The following is a 20377-nucleotide window of genomic DNA, read 5'->3' as shown; positions in this document are numbered from 1 at the left end:
CTAAATTATGCTACTCCAGCTTGTGTGTTGGGTTTGTGTACTGCATTCTTATGTTCCTGTCTCTCCTTTTTCAGTGTATTAGGAGCCTAGGAACCTAACTCAGGCTTTATGGGTCACCATGTTAGTTTTATGCCCAGTGTTGAGTTGATTATTAAGCATTGTTTTTTATTTACTCAGACACAAACCTCCTTGAATTTTGCTATGGGAAGGACTTAAGGATTTGGCTTGATATAAGGTATGACCAAATGTACCCAAAATAAGAATAGTAAAAATAGTAAATAGTAAAAATCCAACTAACTGGAGCGTTGGATCGATGTAACATTGACTCCAGGCTCTTTGACCCTCTGCAGATAGCATATATCAGGAGGATTATGGGCATATGGTTATAGGCAAAGGTAACATCACAAACTATTTGAACTTAATAACTTTATTGGATACCCAGAGATTAAGAGCCTTTGCTTTCCAATCTTTTTCATAATGTTTATATACATTTATTATCAATGTGGGATGTCACTAGGGAACCCGTAGAGGTCTGAGGATCTGGACAAATCAGCTTGTGTTTTATAATCTCCCAGTGGGTGCTCCCCCTCCAGTTCTGCCCAGGCCCCTCCCCTTTTCCCTCTTCCCCACCCTGCCTCTGTCTCACCTCCTCCCATCTTGCATCTTCTCTCCCAATTCTGCCCTCTTTCCCGAGTGCCCTGCTCCCTCAGTCCTCCCCTCTTCCACCAGTGCCTCCTAAGGCTGTGAAAAAGCTGATCTGCAGCTAGTAGTAGGTACTAGGAAGGTAGGGGAGGTTCTGATCCATAGGGCCCACTGGTGGGAGAAGGCACTGGGGGAGGGAGAAGTGTTGATAGATGACTGCTTGGTGGGTGCTAAGCATCCACTACTTTTTCCATGGATGTTCCAGGTCTGGAGCAACCATGGAGTTGGGGGCCTATGGCTGCTGTTTCTGGATACTAAGCCTGAGCGCCACGTGACACACTGAAGGGAGAGGCCTGGATCACTCACCTCGATTCGCCAAACAAAAGAGACAGCTCTGTATGAAATAACGTTCTTGCTGCATAGTCACCAGACACTTTGCAAAGACACAAGTTGCAACTAAATGCTAGGGTGGCTTCATGTTGCATGAAAGAACCCAGCTCTGTAGTGTGGGATTTTGTGTATACAATGGTTTATCGATGATAAGAACATAAGAATGGCCAAAGGTCCATCTAGCCCAGTATCCTGTCTGCCAACAGTGGCCAATACCAGATGCCCCAGATGATTAAAAAGACATTAAAAATAGTTCAATTTATGCTAAGCAAAGGATCAGAGAGCAGCAGTGATCAACTTAAATTTAAGCTCCTTCTTTGTTACTTTGACCCTGAGTCTTCCAAATTATCTCAAGGAAGCAAGATCCAGTTTGGTGGTTCTCCAGCCCACACAAAAATATGGGTTGAAACAAGGGCTCTGTTCAATATTGAAAGTGTCATTTTCCAGCCATCATCAGATGGGGGAATAAGTGGTTGCTGCATTTTTTAAAATAATGTGTTTAGATGTAAAGTGAATAGAAGAATTGTGTCACATGCCAGAGTGTCTCATTAGCTTGCTAAGGGTTCCCTGCTGCCCTCAGAGTCTTTTTCTTAAGATAACTTTATTGTCTAAACGTAAGCAATTCCTTAGTTCCCTTTTATACCCCAGACTTTTGCAGCCTCCCCTTTCAGGGGGCTCTGAGTCATTTGTGTGTTTTCTGCAGCTTTCTCTCTCCCTGGGGCTCTCTTTGAGCCTTTATAACTCCAGGTGCAGCCCCATCCATTAAATAAGCCCAACTGAGAGCACCTGTTATGGCATAGGGACGCTGCAGCTCCTTCAGTTATGGAGCAGGCCAGCCACCCAGTGACAGGGCCTTGCTCATTTCAGTTGACTTTCAGGCTGTCAGCAACTTCCTTCTCGTTTTCTCACTCATTCTTGTGCTTTTCACTTTACTTGTCTGCCCACAGTTTGAAAGAACAGAGACTAGAAGCAGGAGCATCAACTATTCTAAAACTCCCTTTTTCTTCCTGTTCCTCTTCCTTTCACTCAGTTTACTTTCTGCTTTCATCTAAGTTATTCTAAAAACAAGCAATAAAGTGCTGCAAAAGAAAAAAGTTATAGTAAATCAATCTTTGTTGAAATTTTAAGTACACGTATCCTTTAGCAAATATCATACAGAATGGAATAATTTGTTTTTACATTACTTGTCAATTTTAGTGTGCTTTAAACTGTTCTTTTGCTGACAGGATTTGAAATCTAGCAATCAACGAGATGAAATTGCAGCAGCACGTGCTTCTCTAAAGGAAAACTCATCTCTCCTACATTCAATTTGTTCAGCTTGTTTGGAACATTCAGATGTTGGATCCCTTACAGCCAACAAGGACTCAATTTTCAATGAAATACAGAGCGCTGTCAGTGTCATTTCTAATGCTTCTCAAGGAATTAGAAATCAAAAGGTTCATCCTACGTCTCCTTCAGCTATGCTAGGAAGTGCACTTGATGAGCTTGAGGTAGGTAAATATGTAAACATGTACCATTGCACCATGCTCTGGAAAATGATTTAATTTATTTTAAATTAATATAGTACTTGCTAAAAGTGACACTGAAAGCATTAGAAAGTGAGATTCTGTTTTTTCAGAGTGGGCAATATTAGCATAGGCTTTCCTATAAAGTGCACTGACCCAGAGCTTGGTGGGACCACTTCCAGCAAAATGAGGAATCCCCGCACTAGCTGCTTCCCCCCAGCAGACCAGGGAGACGCGAAGCTAGCGCCCCCCCCCCCCCAGCAGACCAGGGAGACGTGGAGCAGCTTTTCTCAGCAGACACCTTAGCTCGAGAATAAAGGACTGAGGGAAGTGAGGTGTGGAAGAATAAAACTGAGCTCTGGAGAAATGTTTGGCTAGAGTTTCCCCTACAATATGTACCAGTTCCGACTTGCATACAAATTCAACTTAAGAACAAATTTACAGTCCCTATCTTGTACGTAATCCGGGGACTGCCTGTATTGGAATAAATGTCTCTGTCCTGATGCCTGTCACATGTAACATAATTGAAGAGTTCAGGATTGGAATTATGCTCTTTTTCTGTCATGGCTACAGAGTTCTTATTCAGGTTATCCTGGGAACAGTACAGCTACAACAAAACAACAACAGCACTACAAACTATCATTAAATCAACAGGCATGATATGACTCATATGCTTAGACAAAAATTATTTTTGTTTTCAGCAGTTAAAAATAATTTTGAGGAATGTCGTCTCCCAAACAACTCTGAATGATCTGAATCAGGTTTTCTCTCTCCATGTCTGGTTCTCACCTGATCTATTTGATGTTAATAGACCAGAGTTCTAGCCCCAGCTCTGCCACTGGTCTGCTGATTGACTATGGTCAAATCAAAGCTTAAATATACCCAAATTGGGCATGCTGATGCTGACCTCTTTTGTAAAGTGCTTTGAGATCTACTGATGAATATGCGATATAAAAACTAGATATATAATGATAATGCTGTTGTTGTTCTTGTTGTTACCATTTCTTCTAGTACTTGAATTTATTCTCTGCACATACGTTCCCTCTAGTAAGGAATCACTAATTCTGCTTTATGGGCCTGATCTAGTAAGTTTTGCTCAGTTCCTATAATGTTAACAGGAATGCTCTACCTTGCACAGTTTGGCTCAAAATCTGCTGCCAGTGTTCTCACAGAATGAAAAGAACACTGTTCAGTGTAATTTGGTTATTAGGAGATAGGGATAACATCTGAATGGGTGACAAACCTTTCTTGCCTAAACTAGAAATATCCCAGCACACTGTACATCTGAGTTCTGCTGGTTTGGTGAGCACACATTACAGAATATATAAAATAAAAGAATGGCTTTAACAGTAGAAATCACACTGAATCATGCAGTTTATTTTGGGCGTTTGTCTTTGCTGCTCTCTCTTTAGCTTTTTCTGCACATGGAAAATTTTTAAAAAATCCACCTGTGTTACTTTTAAGCTACATATAGACTATAAGCTAATGATGTGATTCCCCTGCTTGTATACACATATTTGGGAGAGCTCTGTTTGGGTATGTCTAGACTGCATCCCTCTGTCAATATCCATACCTGCCTTCCTTCTGAGGGTATGTCTACACTACAATGTTAGTTCGAACTAACATTCATAGGCGCTACACTAGCGCTCCGCTAGTTCGAATTTGAATCGAACTAGCGGAGCGCTTAGTTCGAACTAGGAAAACCTCATTTTACGAGGATTAAGCCTAGTTCGAACTTACTAGTTCGAATTAAGGGGTGTGTAGCCCCTTAATTCGAACTAGTGGGAGGCTAGCCCTCCCCAGGTTTCCCTGGTGGCCAGTCTGGCCAACACCAGGGAAACTCTATTGCCCCCCTCCCAGCCCCGGACCACTTAAAGGGGCACGGGCTGGCTACGGTGCCCGTGCCAGGTGCAAGCCTGCCAGCACCCAGCCAGCAGACCCTGCACCTGGCACGGCACAGAGCCACCCACCCGATGTCCCCCAGCCCACCCCCTCTTCCCGGGACCAGGCTGGCGGCTCCTGGGAGCTTGCCCGGGACCGCAAGAGGCGGGCACCTTCCTGGGCTAGTGCGGACATCGTGGACCTCGTCCACGATCTCCGCACTAGGCACAGGAAAGTGGCCGTCTAGGGCAGGAGAGCTGCCAGCCTGGCCACCCAGGAGCAGGTGTGCATGATAATCAAGGGGGTCCACTGAGACCCCCGACCCTGAGCCCTGAGCTTACAATGGCCGTCCTGGGTCAGACCAAAGGTCCATCTAGCCCAGTAGCCTGTCTGCCGACAGCGGCCAACCCTAGGGACCCTGGAGGGGATGGACCGAAGACAGTGACCAAGCCATTTGTCTCGTGCCATCCCTCTCCAGTCTTCCACAAACTTTGGGCAGGGACACCACTCCTACCCCCTGGCTAAGACTACTCCATGGACCCAACCTCCATGACTTGATCTCACTTCCCTTTCAACTCTGTTCTAGTTGTAGCCTTCACAGCCTCCTGCAGCAAGGAGTTCCGCAGGTTAACTATTTGCTTTGTGAAGAACAACTTTCTTTTACTAGTTTGAAGCCTGCTACCCATTCCTTTCCTTTGGTGTCCTCTAGTCCTTCTTTATGGGAAGAACTTCTTTATCATGAAGAACTTTTCTGAATGCACCCTCTCCACCCAACCCCTGCTTTTAGAGACCTCTATCCTGTCCCCGCTCTATCTCCTCTTTTCTAAGCTGAACAGTCCCAGTCTCTGTAGCCTTTCTTCATCTGGGACCTGTTCCCAACCCCTGATCATGTTAGTTGCCCTCCCCTCTCCCAGCCTTTCTCTTCCCCTCTCCCACCTCCTTTTCCCAGTCTCCCTCAGTTTTGTTCAATAAAGACAGAGTCAATGTTGGAAGAAACGTTATCTTTATTTTGTACATCAGGAAGGGGGGCTAGGGAGGGGTAAGTGGAAGGAGGTGAGGGAGGAATGGGGTACGAGCCCCCGATGGGGAGGATTGGGCTGGCTCTGCGGGCTTCTGGGGGTGGAAGCTCTTCTGCAGCCCCCCAATTGTCCCCTCTCCCCAGATGGCAGCCTGCGGCAAGTGCAGCCGGTCTGATGGCCGAGTGGTGTGATGTGCCCAGTGTGGGCACTCTGGGCACTCCAAGCCAGGACTGGTTTTCAAGTAGGGCACCCCTGAGAACTGTCTGTCCGGGGTGGGGGTCGGGTCCCTTTAAGCGCAGCCCTCGGCTAGCCTGAGACAGCATCTCCACACTCTAAGTCCTCCTCTGATGCCCTGCCGGCACTGCTTCCGGCCATCCTTAAGCCCTGTTCAGGGTCCACTCAATGTGGACATGCTAGTTCGAATTAGCAAAACGCTAATTCGAACTAGTTTTTAGTTCTAGACGCGTTAGTTCGAATTAGCTTAGTTCGAATTAACTAATTCGAACTAAGTTAGTTCGAATTAGCGCTGTAGTGTAGACATACCCACAGAGAATTCCTCAGTTGTTATTAAATGCCTCCTTGAAGGGCAGGAGTGTAGTGAAAAATTTTAAAGAATGGCAAGTATACCTCGTTCCCTTCCTAAACTCCCTCTCCAAACTCCCTGTTCGTAAGCTCTCTGGTCACTGAGTCACTCCTTTATAAAGCCCTGGACTGCTTGATAGCCCCTCCCCCTGATTAAGGTTCAACCAATGAGCAGAGGCTTCTAGATTTCAAACCGTGATTAGAAGCTCACAACTTCCATCTGCCATCCATAGCACACACTCACTCTGTGGGGAAGAGAGGCATCACCCCTCCCCCCCCAACGAAACACCACACAATAAACACAAGCTCAGCACACAGCAAGAAACCCCGAAACAAAACCACAAACACACACTTCAGACAACCACTTCCCTCAAGGGTCCTGTATTAGCTGCTTCTCCACCTGGAGAACTCCCTCTCCAAACTCCCTGTTAGCAGTCCCTGTTCCGAATGAATTTAATAAATTTAAAGGTTGTGCTTTATTTACAGGAAGTTGTATATGGTAAAGAACCACAGTAATCGTCACTCTTGTTCTTGCATATGCAGTGTTGTGACATGAATTGCTGTAATAAATAGTCTGTTGGAAGAATATCTCATTAAATCTTCATTGTGTGGAAATGTATCAAGGCATTTACTCAACAAATACTGTCCAGGAGCTTTGTAATATCTTTCATCGAAACACAACCGGCAGTGTAGAAGTAAATAGAGATTTATAGTAGACCAAAACAGGTAGAATTAGAATATTTTGCCTCCTAAATTTTTGTATACTAAGAATTCCACAATAAACTCCATAGAACTCCTATGGCATTCATAATTAAACATAGAGTAAAGAAGTGTTTGGTTCTTAATAATTACATGTTAAAAACTGTTTTAAAAGAACATGCAGGGTCAGATTCTCTGATGCCTTCTCAGGACCTTTGCATCACCAGAGTGTAGGGGAGCTCACAGCTGTTTCAGTGCCACTAAGGCTACGTCTACACTGCAGAGTGTTTGTCCCAAAATGGTCATTTTTGCAGGAAAAACTCTCAAGAGTGTCCACACTACAAGTGCGTTCTTGCGCAAGAAAAAGTACAGTATGTTGTCAGAAGACAGAGCTTTTTGTGCAAGAGTTATTCCTCTTTCTATGAGGAATAAGCCTTTTTGCTCAAGAGCTCTTGCTCAAAAAGGTGTGTGTGGATGGGCAGCAGGGGGGTTTTTGCACAAGAACTGGCCTCCCAGAAAAAGCACATGTGCTCTGGTGGACACTCCATGCAAGTCATCACAGCTCTATAGTTCCTGTCTGCTGGCCCCTCCTTAAAGGTGCAAGCCCCCTGGAGAAGCCTCATGGCAGAAGCTAATCCCAGACAGCAACACCACACCACGAGTCTCTCCCTGCCACAGGCTTCAGGAGTTCTCTATGTCTGACCCTGAAGCCCCCCGACACCTCCCTGGTCCTCATGGGGAGCTGTCCCAGGTGCACAAAAAGGCACTCACCCTCCTGGTCTGGCCTGGAGGTCGAGGCCCTCCTGGAGCTGTGGGGACAGGAGGAGGCCCAGCAAGATCCCAGGGCCAGGAGGAGGAATGCAGACATTTATAACTGGATGGAGCAGATCTTGGACAACAGCAAGCACCCACTCTGGACCTTTGAACAGATCCAGTGTAAGGTCAAGGAGCTGTGGCTGTCCTATGTCTATGTCAGTGGCCCCTCGGAGGCAGGACCCCACACCTGCGCCTACTACACACAGCTACACTGCATCCTAGGGGATGAGGAAGATGATGCTTCATCCCCCATTGTGGAGACTGGCCTGTGGACCCCTGTTGTCGTCCAGATGGAGCAGGAGCAAGAGGGTGAGGGCCAGCCAGCCAGGCAAGCTGAGGAGGAGACCAGTCCCACTGTGACCCTGCCCCTGGAGCTGGTGGCTGCCAGTCAGGATGTCTCCCAGGCTGCCTCAGATGCTGGGGACAAATCTTCTGGTGAGTGGTCTCTTTGTCACTCACTCAGAGGGCGGGAGGGTGGGGAGTAAGTGTCGCTCGAGCTGCTCTGGCTGGACGCTGTGCTGGGGTTCATGCACGTGCAACCTCGTGCTGCATTACAGTGCGGCACGTGGATGCAGCAGGCAGCCCCTGAGCATGCCTGGGATCCTGCTGGACATGCACATCCTGCCACTGCAGGATGGGAGTGGGGTGCACTGGCTGGGAGCAGGCTAGCCACAAGGGCACACGCCAGACCCCACACACACCAAGGAGTGCCGCACAGACTATGTGGCCATGCCTGCCCATGCAAGACAGCAGACATGCCCATAGACAGGGCTGTGAGACGCCCCTGTGTGTGCGGCCCCCAGGAAGCTCCAGGCTGCTCCCAGCTCTTCTTTAGCCCCTGAGGGAATCCCCCTGTGGCCACACTGCCTGGGCTGCTTGACCATGGGCTGGCAGGGGGGAAGTGGACAGCGCAGTCCTCTGGGCCATGGAATGTCGGTCGCTGCTCACAGAGGAGGGCGCAGCCTGAGGGACAGTGTCTGCAGAGATGACTGACCCCCTCTCCCTCTTGCGTGTTCTTCACAGCCGGACCAGTCGGGAGTGAGGGGCCAGCCAGTCCACCGCTACAAGCTGCCACAGGCCAGGGGACACACAGGTGTGCCAGGATCCAGGCGGCGGCATGTGATGGCCATCAAGTGCATGGAGCAGATTCTGGCAGAGAAGGTTTGCACCAACCATTAATGGCGCCAACATGCCTCGGGCTAGTTCATGGAGTGGTGCGATCGCTTTGGTGACCTCATAGCCAGTATGGTGGCCCATATGGCACGTGCTGCTTCCCGTGACTCCCACCCTCCTGCCCTCCTACCATGCCCATGCCCCCTCCTTCTGCCCCCTGCCAACCCTGACCCTGCTTCTGCCCCCCATCCTCACTACCTTCCTATGCTCCCCGCACCCACCCAGCCACAAGGCTGATGAGGCCCCTGAACCTGAGGTGGCACAGGAGCCCCCTCTGGAAACATAAGTCCTCCTTCCAATTTAGAGCCTCCTCCTCCTGCTCACCTTTCGTTCATGTAAAATAAAAAGAGTTTATTTTTGGTTGCAAAAGAAAGAGGCTTGTTTGTTGACATCAGGGAAGAGGGAAAGGGCAGGTTTGTGGTGGGGGAAGGGATGTGACCGCAAGGTAGGGGCCCCTTGGTAGGAGGCCCTGGGAACAGTTAGTGGGGTGCTTGTGAGAACCTCTCCCTCAGGGCCTTCCAGATGCACACCCCTGCTTGGTGGGCCTACTAGATGGCAGTTGTCCAGGGGTGCTCAAATGCACTGCCCACTTGGCTGGCATCTGCCCCCCAGCCCAGTAGGAAGGCCTCCTCCCTCCTCTCCACAATGTTGTGGAGGACACAACATGCTGCGTATAACTCGGCAATGTTGTGCTCCCCCATGTTGAGGCAGGTCAGCAAGCAACAGAAGCGCGCCTTCAGATGGCCGAAGGTGCACTCCACTGGATCCTGGTCCAGTTGAGGTGGGCATTAAATTGTTCCCTGCTGGGGTCCAGACGGCCAGTGTATGGCTTCATGAGCCATGGCATGAGGGGGTAGTCCCCCATGATGCACAGTGGCTTCTGCACATCTCCAACCAACAAATTCCTGGTGGCCTCCTTAGTCTGCAGTACAGGTGGGAGTTTCCAAAGATGTGGGCATCGTGTACCCTGCCTGAACACCCCACAAAAATGTCTGTGAACTGTCCACGGTGGTTGACCAGGAAAAGTAGCCCTTTCGATTGATGAAGTGGGCAGCTCGATGTCCAGGTCCCATCTGTGGTGCCCCCGCAGTTGGGGAACCCCATGGCAGCAAATCCGGCCACGGTCGCATCCAGATCTCCCATCCAGATAGATGATCCTCACCACCTGTAGAAGTACACAGAGAAACAGAAAACACACACAGAGAATAAGAAAGAGGGGGAGCATGAGTCCTTGGGAGGTGCCTTCCCCCCTTCCCATCTCCTCTCTTCCCAAACCCCCAGGGAGCCCCACCATGACTCTGCCCCCTCCCAGCAGCAGGGCTGTGCAAGGGCGGGACAGCACAACTCCCTGGGGGATGGGGCTTCCCCTCACCCCTACTCCACCCCGCACAGCCAGGACTCCTTTCCTGCCTCCGTGCAGGGATTGCAGCCCCAGAGGGCCTTGCCTGCATGAGGAGGGCCCCAACGGTGGACTTCCGCATGCCAAACTGGTTGCCCACTGACCAGTAACTGTCTGGGGTGGCAAGCTTCCAGAGGGTCATGGTGACTCACTTTTCCAGGGAGATGGTGGGCCAGAGGTGAGTGTGGCATCTCCAGAGGGCAGTGGTGAACCAGGCACACAGCGCCAAGAATGTGTCCTTCCTCATGTGAAAGTTTTGGAGCTACTGCTGGTCGTCCCACCACTTCATGAGCAGCCGGTTCCACCAGTCCAAACTGGTGTCCAGCCTCCAGAACTGCCTCTCCATAATGGACTGTGGGTCCAGCAGTGACGCTTCCGCACTCTGGGAGAGGGACTCCAAAGTGTCGTCACAGTCAAGCTCCTGCAGGAGCAGCATGGCACCGTGTATCAAGTGCAGCACAGAATGCAGCATGGCTGTGTGGGGCCAGGACATGCCCAGGAGCAGTTCCAGCTCCATGGCAGCAATAGAAAGGCTGTGGCATCCCAAGAAGCACAGGGCAACCACAACAGTCACTGCTGAAGCGTTGCTGTCCCTCACAGAGGTAGCAAGCAGGCAGCAGCAGAGAAACAGCTGTCCGGGGGGGACCCTTGAAGCACATGTTTCTGCAAGGCTCCGGCACCAGCCCTCGGAAGTAACTGGTGACCTTCTGCCATGCCTGGAGTGGTTCCAGGAGGCTTTTCTTGTGCAAGACTGTCCATGCAGTGTGGACGTTCTCTCTTGTGCAAAGGTACATGCAGTGTGGATGCTCCCTTGCGCAAGAATTTTTTTGCGCCAAATCTCTTGCAAAAAAATGTGTGCGCAACAAACCTGCAGTGTAGACGTAGTGTAAGTCTGTTTCCTGAGCTGACCTCTTCACTCCTTAACTTGGCCTTAGCATACAGGGCGTAGCCAGAGTGCAATGCAATAGGCATGATGTCCCATGGAAACCATACCAAAGTGGCAAAAATTAGAGAATCCCAAAGGCAGCTTCAATATATATCAGAACTCAGGATGGCACAAATCTGCTCAGAAACTCAGGGTGCTATAAACAGCTTTCACATAGCTCCCATCTCTCTTTTTTTCCATGGAGCAGAAATTCAGTGAAGCTGAGAATTTGGGCCTAACTATGCAATTTAAATACTCATTTTCTTTTCAAGCTTGTTTTGCTTACTGCTCACTGCATTAATTCAGTAGCAGAAAAAGACATTCAGGCAGGACACATTAGCAAATCTAAACTGTAACTGCTCAATCTCTCTGCTTTTGTAGGTTCTGGTTCATTTGTGTTGATTCTTCTACCTGTCACTACCTCAGAACTGAGTAAGGCAAAACCAGCTGATTACATATTCTTTGTCATACATCTGACTGGGAGATATTGCCTGTTCTTTTGAGCCTCTCTATACTGTTGAAGAGAGTATACATATCTAACCAAATTATTGGAAGAATTAAAACCAAAGCCTGAATCCCTTTGTTTGTTATTGCCCAATATTTAATTTCTGGATCTGTATAATCAGATCATTTAGGTATTGTTATATAACCAAAACCCAAGAAGACTTCTGTGAGAAGGAATCCTTTCTGTTTGCTTTGAAGTTGCTTCTTTATGAGCATTTGACTCTATTGATTTACTCTGTCAGCACATTGCTAGGTCATTCTGCAGCTTAGCTTCTGTCAGTGCCCTGGATACAGTAGTAATGCCAGCAGTAGCACTGTTTCTCTATGTAAAGCCATCCCAGGTCTGAAACCATTTAGAAGTCAGGATGTTGTAGGAGGTGAGATATTTCAGTTGTCATGCACACACCTGGAACCAGTATCTGGAAACCACTGGATGGGGTGATTATTTCTCTGGAGGTGTTTATTTTCAATTAGTCATCTCCCAATGTATTTAATTCCTGTGGGAGCTGCATGGAATAGCACAAAATTACACACAAACTATCATAAGTGTAATATAATACGGTCCCTAAATATTGTGTACGATTGTATTATCTGCCACTGTGGATACCCAACTTCCCCCTAAAGATGACACAAAATATGGGTGCTTATTCTGAAAATCAAGTCACTTTTATTTAGGTGCCTTGATTTAGGAACTGAAGTTTGAAAAGTGTTTACAACATGACATTATAATTAAGATAAAGGTCAAATAGCATAGAAGCAGTATTGTCAGACATGCCATGTCATAAATTCTTTATGCAAAGACTTCACTAAACCACCCTTGACTATGTCACACTTGGTTTTTCATAAATAAAAATACTTCTCCAGTTTAAACACCTTTGCTTTCTAGAGACCTGTATGGGAATTGTATATTTGCATGCATAGCAATATTTTAAAGTTGACAATGACACTGCTATAAAGAGTACTCTCAATGAGAATAGTTTATATTTTAGTCTTTTTGCCATCTTTTTTCGCTATGGTTGTTCTGCCTGTTGTCTATGCTTACAAAAGCCATAGAAGATTTCACTTGTTTGAATAGATGCTTTAAATATTTAATAGTGATAGAAATGTAGCCGTGTTAGTCTGGGGTAGTTGAAGCAAAATGCAGGACAATGTAGCACTTTAAAGACTAACAAGATGGTTTATTAGATGATGAGCTTTCGTGGGCCAGACCCACTTCCTCAGATCAAATAGTGGAAGAAAGTAGTCACAACCATATATACCAAAGGATACAATTAAAAAAAATGAACAAATATGAAAAGGACAAATCACATTGCAGAACAGGAGGGGGATGCAGGGGGGGGGGGAAGGAAGGAAGGTAAGTGTCTGTGAATTGATGATATTAGAGGTAGGGAGAGTGGGATGTTTGTGAGTTAATGGTATTAGAGGTGATAATTGGGGAAACTATCTTGGTAATAAGTATCAGAGGGGTAGCCGTGTTAGTCTGAATCTGCAAAAGCGACGAGGAGTCCTGTGGCACCTTATAGACTAACTGAAGTGTAGGAGCATAAGCTTTCGTGGGCAAAGACCCACTTCGTCAGATACATGCATCTGACGAAGTGGGTCTTTGCCCACGAAAGCTTATGCTCCTACACTTCAGTTAGTCTATAAGGTGCCACAGGACTCCTCGTCGCTTTTATCTTGGTAATGGGTGAGATAGTTCAAATGTTTGTTAAGTCCTTGTTGGAAAGTGTCGAATTTTAACATGAATGACAGTTCAGAGGATTCCCTTTCAAGTGCAGATGTAAAAGGTCTTTGTAGCAGAATGCAGGTGGTTAAGTCATCGAGAGAGTGTCCTTTCTGGTTAAAATGGCAAGAAACTGTTTTCTCTTTGTGATCTTGTCTGATATCTGTTTTGTGGGCATTAATCCTTTGGCGAAGTGTCTGAGATGTTTGTCCAATGTACATAGCAGACGGACACTTTCGGCACATGATAGCATAGATTATATTTCTGGAGAAAGTAGAGAAAAATTAAGTAGACAAATAGAATAGCTTTTCACTCTTTAAGTCAGTGGCAAAACTTCCAGAGGAAGTATGGTCTAAGTTGCTACTGCTTGGCATGAATCTAGCAGGTTGGATAGAGTACCCTGCTCTGCTACAGACTTCTGATGTGGCCTTGAGCAAGTCACTTAATTGGTGTCTCTGCTTCCCATTTGCAAAATGTGGATAATAGCACTTCCTTACTTCATAGGCATTTGGATAAATATATTAAGTACCATGTAGTATGCTCAGACACGACAGGGAAGAGGGCCATATGAGTACGTAGAATAGATAAATAGCATTTCACCCAAAGGTTGAAGGACTAGGAGGGAAGAAACAATAGCTAGAATGGGAATTATAAAGGGGAAGCTGAATATTTTGAATGTTCATGTCTGAAAATATTCAGGGAGAAGATGAGTATAGTCAGAATGGTGGAAAGGGAAGATGCATTGAGCATGATTATTTTGGATATACTAGAATGGGAACATAGTGGCAAGTGAGAGGACAGGAAAATAGAATGTTACAGTTAACTAGGCAAGAGATGATCAAAACATGGACAGTATTTGTATTTTGTCTATTTTTTCCTAGAGTTTAATCGTATTGGATCCACTTACAATGAATGAAGAAAAAATAAGGCCATCACTAGAGAAACATTTGGAAGGGATTATCAGTGGAGCAGCACTGTTAGCTGACTCTTCCTGCACTCGTGACATTCATAGAGAACAAATAATCACAGAATGCAACGCCATCCGCCAAGCTCTCCAAGATCTTCTGTCTGAATACATGAATAATGTAAGTGACCAGTTCTTTCCTATTGTTTTTTGTGTGTGCTTCAAAGCACATTTTCTACATTTCCATGCATTATTTATAATCAGTCTGGTAATCACGAATGACCTTTGACCTTTTACTCTAGTTTCAATAATGCAGCCTACTTACGTATTTATTAGAGAGCCAAAAGTTGTACTCAGACATGTATATGGTATATAAGGCTGGTTAAATTTTTTGGATGAATTGTTTATTCATCAAAAAGTATTGTTTCAGGTACACCAAAACTACTTGTGAAACTGGGTTAATTCAGAGAATAAATAGTTAGCCTGTTCTTCTTCCCACTTCTCAAATTAAGTTTTCTAAATGAAGTGTTTTGACTTTTAAAATTTTGAAATGGAATTTTGTTTGGAGCTTTATCCTGATGCATTTAAAACAAAGATAAAAATGCTGTTAACAATGAAATAAAATGAATAAAACAAACAGAAAAATCCTGTTTCTGGTTGACCTGAAATTATTTCCCCCCCTGAGATTTTTTGGTTAGACACTGAAATGAAAAATCAGCATTGCTCAGCTTCATTCGCATGTTAAGAAAAACCCAACTATTTGTCTTCAAAATTAGCCTGTCTCAGGAAACTGTGAAATATCCTATATCACAAACTTTTTGTTCTGTGAAGTGACGGAGATAGCATGTTCCTTTGAATGTTGGGGACTTCCTTTATAATTTTCTTCCTGTCTGTCTCTTAGAATTTGAAGAGTGCGAATGCTAGGATTTTACACTTGTTTCTACAATGTGCAGCAAATTTTATGATGTTTTGTTTTATTGTTTTATTTAAAATCTGAGTAGTTCATTTATATGTTCTCTTAACATAAATACTCAGGCATCATAGAATCCTAGAATCCTAGGACTCTAGAACTGGAAGGGACCTCGAGAGGTCATCGAGTCTAGTCCCCTCATGGCAGGACCCAGTACCATATTCTAGACTATCCCTGATAAATGTCTATCTTAGCTGCTCTTAAATATCTCCAGAGATGGAGATTTCACAACCTCCCTATGCAACTTATTCCAGTGTTTATCCACCCTGACAGGAAGTTTTTCCTAATGTCCAACCTAAACCTCCCTTGCTGCTACTTAAGCCCATTGCTTCTTGTCCTATCTTCAGAGGCCAAGGAAAACAATTGTTCTCCCTCCTCCTTGTGATACTCTTTTAGATTCCTGAAAATGGCTATTATGTCCCCTCTCGACTGATCAATATAAGAACAACAAGCAGTACATACTGAGAGCCTCTAAATGCAAAATTGTAGTGCAAGAAATGTTGAGTAAATCTAGAAATCTGATTTCCTGGCATGCTTTATAATGTGTCTGTGGTAAATCTTTCAAAAAGTAATAGAGTTTTTATCTTTTTTTTAGATAGATTTTTAGATTTGAGCAATTAGTTAGATACATGGCTAAGTGCACTGCCAGTCACAAAAACTAAAGGTGGTAAGACAGATATCATCATTAATATGGGGACTGTGTGTTAATATCATGTGTTTTGTCTGGAAACTTCACCATCATTTTCTGCAGACATGCTGATCTTATCTAAAGCTGCCCTAAGATAATGAATAATGAACACAACCTTTGAGGGGATAATTGTGTAATATAGCTATTTGTTTCTCCTTATGGGAGCTGAAATTGTTTTCTTTTTTGTAGGTACTGCTAGTCAATCTTATCCAAGGCTGTGTGTGTGTGTGTGTGTGTGTGTGTGTGTGTGTGTGTGTGTGTGTGTGTGTGTGTGTGTGTGTGTGTGTGTGTGTGTGTGTGTGTGTGTGTGTGTGTGTGTGTGTAAAAGTAACCTCAGGATAATAGAGAACTTTAAGAAATCTATGTATTCCCAGGTGTGCATTAGTCTCACTGAAATTATACCTGATGTAGTCTTCCCCTACTCATTCATTATATTTAGAGAAAATCTACAGCAATCTTAAATTAATGTCTGTGAACAGAACTTGATATTGCAGGCTTGAATATATATAAAGATGCTTTTAGTTCTGATTCCTTTCACCATCAGCATTAATTTGCCTGAATCTACAATGAATCGTGGGCCTCTCTGGCAGTACTTTCTGAATGTGAATAAGAAATACAATATTTCTTTCTTCAGCTCAATTTTAATTATAATCATTGCAAAAAGCACAAGAGATTTAAAATAATCTTAAAATATTTGTGACCCCCTCTAAAAATAGCTAAGTATTCATTTGAGATTTATTGTCACTAATTCTAACAGTGAATTATTTAAATATATAAAAATAATTGCCCTGTTTTATTATTATTTTCAATATTATAGCAGAAATTATGTTGGAGCCTGTTACCACAGGATATGATGATAGAAACAGCCTCTTATTCAAATTATTACGGTCCTGTTAGTCTGTTCTCTTTCAAACAAGCCTCTTTCGAAAGAGAGCGTCTAGACTATAAACAGATTTTTCAAAAAAGCGAGCTGCTTTTTCAAAAGAGTCTAAACTCTCTCTTTCGAAAAAGTACAGTTTACATTCAATAGTGCCTTTTTTCGAAAGAGTACTTTTGAAAAAAGGTCTTATTCCTCGTAAAATAAAGTTTACCGTGATCGAAAAAACTGCTGCATTCTTTCGATTTACTTTTGAAAGAACATGGCTGCAGTTTAGATGCAGGTAAAGTTTTTTCAAAAAAAGGCTACTTTTTCAAAAAAAACCTATAGTCTAGACACACCCATATAGTCAAATGCAAAGTAAGGGCTTCAGGCTGTATGGAGTTCTGGGTGAACAAACTTGTGTGCTGGTACAAAGCCTCAAAAGACATTTGTAGAGAAGCTACATGGTCCTCCCATTACACTTTTGCACAATATTATGCCTTACAGAAAGGGCCAATACCCTCCACATCTCTGGCAGATGTGGTCCTTCCTTCCTCTACATAAATTACTCCAATGCCCATCAGCAACTGGCGGGTACTGCTACTGAGTCACTTGAGTGGAGCACCCACAGGGACCCCACTTGATGAAGAAGAAGTGACTCGTCCTGGGCAGTACTGATGGTTCTTCGAGATGTGTGTCCCTGTGGGTGCTCCACTACCCTCCTTCCTCATCCTTCCCTCTGCTTGGAGTCTTTAAGGGACTTCAGGTAGAAAAGGAACAGATGGGGCTCGCGCCGCACGCACACTCAGCAAACAGCATGGATGCGAGACGCTGGGTGCATAGGCGCGGTGCGAGGGGCACTGCACACCAAAAACCTCCAATCAGTGGCAAGAGGACACACCAAGACCTGAGTGGAGCACCCACAGGATACGTCTAGACTACAGGGTTTTGTCGACAGAGGCTTTGTCGACAGATACTGTCGACAGAGCATCTAGACTACATCCAGTTCTGTCAACAAAGCAAGCCGCTTTGTTGACATGAGAGTGTAGACGCAAAGGACAGTGTAGATGCAATAATGCTTTCTGTTGACAGAACTCTGTCAAAAAAAAAAAGCATTATTTCTTGTAGAATGAGGTTTACCAGAGTCAACAAAACTGCCGAGTTCTGTCGACGTTATGTTGACAGTACTCGGTGGTAGTGTAGACATAGGTATAGTTTTGTTGACAAAAGTCCACTTTTGTCGACAAAACCCTGTAGTCTAGACACATCCACAGGGACACACATCTCGAAGAACCATCGTTACTGCACAGGGTGAGTAACTTCTTCTTTGAACTACTTATTTAGTGAGGTGGTTGATCCTTCATCACTTGAAATCTTTAAATCATGGTGCTTTGAAATGATTTGCTTTAGATCATCCAGAAATTATGAATCTGCTGCAGTAGCCATGTGGTAAAGTTCAGTGGCCTCTATTAGGCAGATCAGACCAGATGATCATAATGTCCTTTTTAGTCTATTAACAAAATGAGGGTTATTTTTTCTAGAATAGAAAAGATGACAATTCATAGGTGAAACAATGTGATTTTTTTAAACAAAGTGTATGAGCCTGAGACAGGAATTGAAGAGCACCTTATCCAATTTACAAATGCAAAGGGAATTGTAGGGAGTAAATAAGTGACTGCTCACATTTCAAAGTTGCTAGGATAGAAAGTAACATCCCTGCTTTTCTGAAAAAGGTCATCAGATCTTTTATTACCATAAGTGGTTATTTCTTGATTTTACATCTCATCTGAAAGGCAGCAGCCCAAGAAAAGAAAGTAGGGGGAAATAGGTTTGAAAGACTTAGGTGTTCATTATCACTTTTTTGTCTAATTGAAAAGAGTTCATATAAAAGTGTTTTTTTAATAGCCTCTTAAATTGTTCTTGCTTTGTGCATGGTTGTAATATTATGTTCTTTTTGTGTGTAGGCTATAATATTGATTTTTGGGGGGGAGCACTATTCAAGGACAATTTATGGCCCTTAGTGAGTTATGGATTAACACATTTTTCAGTTATCAAGTAGCTCATTTCACAAATCCACCTCATTGAAGAATATAAAATCTAGAGGAAAGTGATAATTTTTCACAAGCCTCTAGATTTCCTTGTTGTTAATCTCTAGGGCTAAGTCTATACTGCACACTTTTGCCGGCAGACAGTATGCTAATTAAGCACTCATTAGCATTTGTCATGCTGTCATTTGCATATTCTCTGACAATGCTTTTTGAGCAAGAGGTTTTTGCACAAAAACAAGCAGTGTAGATGGGTCCGTTTTGTGCAAATAACCTCTTTTGCGCAAGATCGTTATGCCTCAAAAAGGAGGTACAAGGATCTTGAGCAAAAGGGAGTTTTTGTGCAAAACAAACCCACCTACACTGCTTTTTTTTGCACAAAAAGGTCTTGAGCAAAAAGCATTTTCAGAGAATATGCAAATGACAGTACAACAAATGCTACTGAGCGCTTCATTAGCATGCTCTCTGCAGGCAAAAGCCTTCAGTATAGACATAGCCAGAGAGACATGACTGTGAATTGAATGTAACAATTCGGTAGATCTTTGTTAGGACAGGATAATTTGAGGACTACATTGTGATTGCCTTACTGACACTGGATATAGTACCTGACTCCGCAAGAAGTCCCACCGAACAGGTAATGCTCATTACATAAGAAGTCAGTGGAGTAAAATGAATCACAGACTATTGTTAAGTATTCTAAGTAAGTAAAATGTTAGTTTGGAACACCACCACCAACACTATCTAATTCTTATTTTTCCTTTTTCTAAATTTCTGATGTAAATCTTTATTTCTTTGTGAAATGTCCTCTTTTTAATATTTTACTGTATTTATATAGCAAAATACTTGGTTGTGAACTGTAATGTGCAGAAATGTTTAAAATACAGGTTTTTTAATTGAAAAATGTTACGTTTAGGATTATTTTAAATTTAACTAATATGAATATGTATATAAACTGATTTTAACAGTTGTATAATACTTCAAAAGTTACCAAAAATTTCAGATTTACACCACACATGAAATGAGCATCACCTTTCTCACTGTGTTCTCTTCCAAACAACACAGATCCACCATGCTTATGAACTACTGAATGTTTACTTGCGCTATGGAATTCTGTTTTTGGCAGCTGCTCATGGGGGTTCTTCACCTCATTATCTGGGAATATTGACAAAAGGACAGGAGACACTTGACCTGGACTTTATTGAGGCTGCAACTTTATTATATAGGGAAGAAAGGGTGGCAATCGCTGCTGTATAGAACAAAGAATCTTTCCTCACTCAAGGCTTGTACCTTTCTGCACTTATGCCCTATTGTTCTTGTGGGGAGGGTGAATCAGTGCAGCAGAGCCGTCCTCCTTTGGCAAGCTCAACCAATGTTTGCCTTGCTTTAATTGTGGTGCAGTCATTATTGTATTAGGACACTTTGCAATACATTAGTTGAGGAACTAGTAGAAAAATATTTAAATATTGTAGCTTCCTTATTGTGGTCCTGATTATGGTAAAGGAGTGAGAATTATCCCTTCCACTAAGCACATGATACCGGTAAAAAAAACTATATCAATACTCCACTAATCCCACTTGAATATTTGAAATCTTAATTTTAAAAACTTTTTTTCATAAATATTCATTACATATCAGAATATCTATTACGTTAGAT

At 44.0% G+C, this 20377-nt stretch overlaps 1 protein-coding gene across 5 annotated transcripts in view; it reads left to right on the top strand.

Moving 5' to 3' along the window:
• Positions 1-20377, top strand: part of CTNNA3 (catenin alpha 3) — a 1028503-nt gene that overhangs the window by 263284 nt on the left and 744842 nt on the right. For 4 of the 5 annotated variants that reach the window (XM_089780115.1, XM_089780112.1, XM_089780113.1 and 1 more), the window contains 2 exons: positions 2259-2522; positions 14140-14343. In XM_089780115.1, coding sequence (XP_089636241.1) covers positions 2259-2522; positions 14140-14343 — 468 coding nt within the window. The remainder of the gene's footprint in view (positions 1-2258; positions 2523-14139; positions 14344-20377) is intronic. The other variant, XM_089780114.1, reaches the window with a different exon arrangement.

The sequence above is a fragment of the Pelodiscus sinensis genome, chromosome 8 (assembly GCF_052426305.1).
Source record: "Pelodiscus sinensis isolate ZL-2025 chromosome 8, ASM5242630v1, whole genome shotgun sequence".
Classification (NCBI taxonomy): domain Eukaryota; kingdom Metazoa; phylum Chordata; order Testudines; family Trionychidae; genus Pelodiscus; species Pelodiscus sinensis.
Note: the sequence above shows the minus strand (reverse complement) of the source record. Positions and strands in the feature narration are given on the sequence as shown.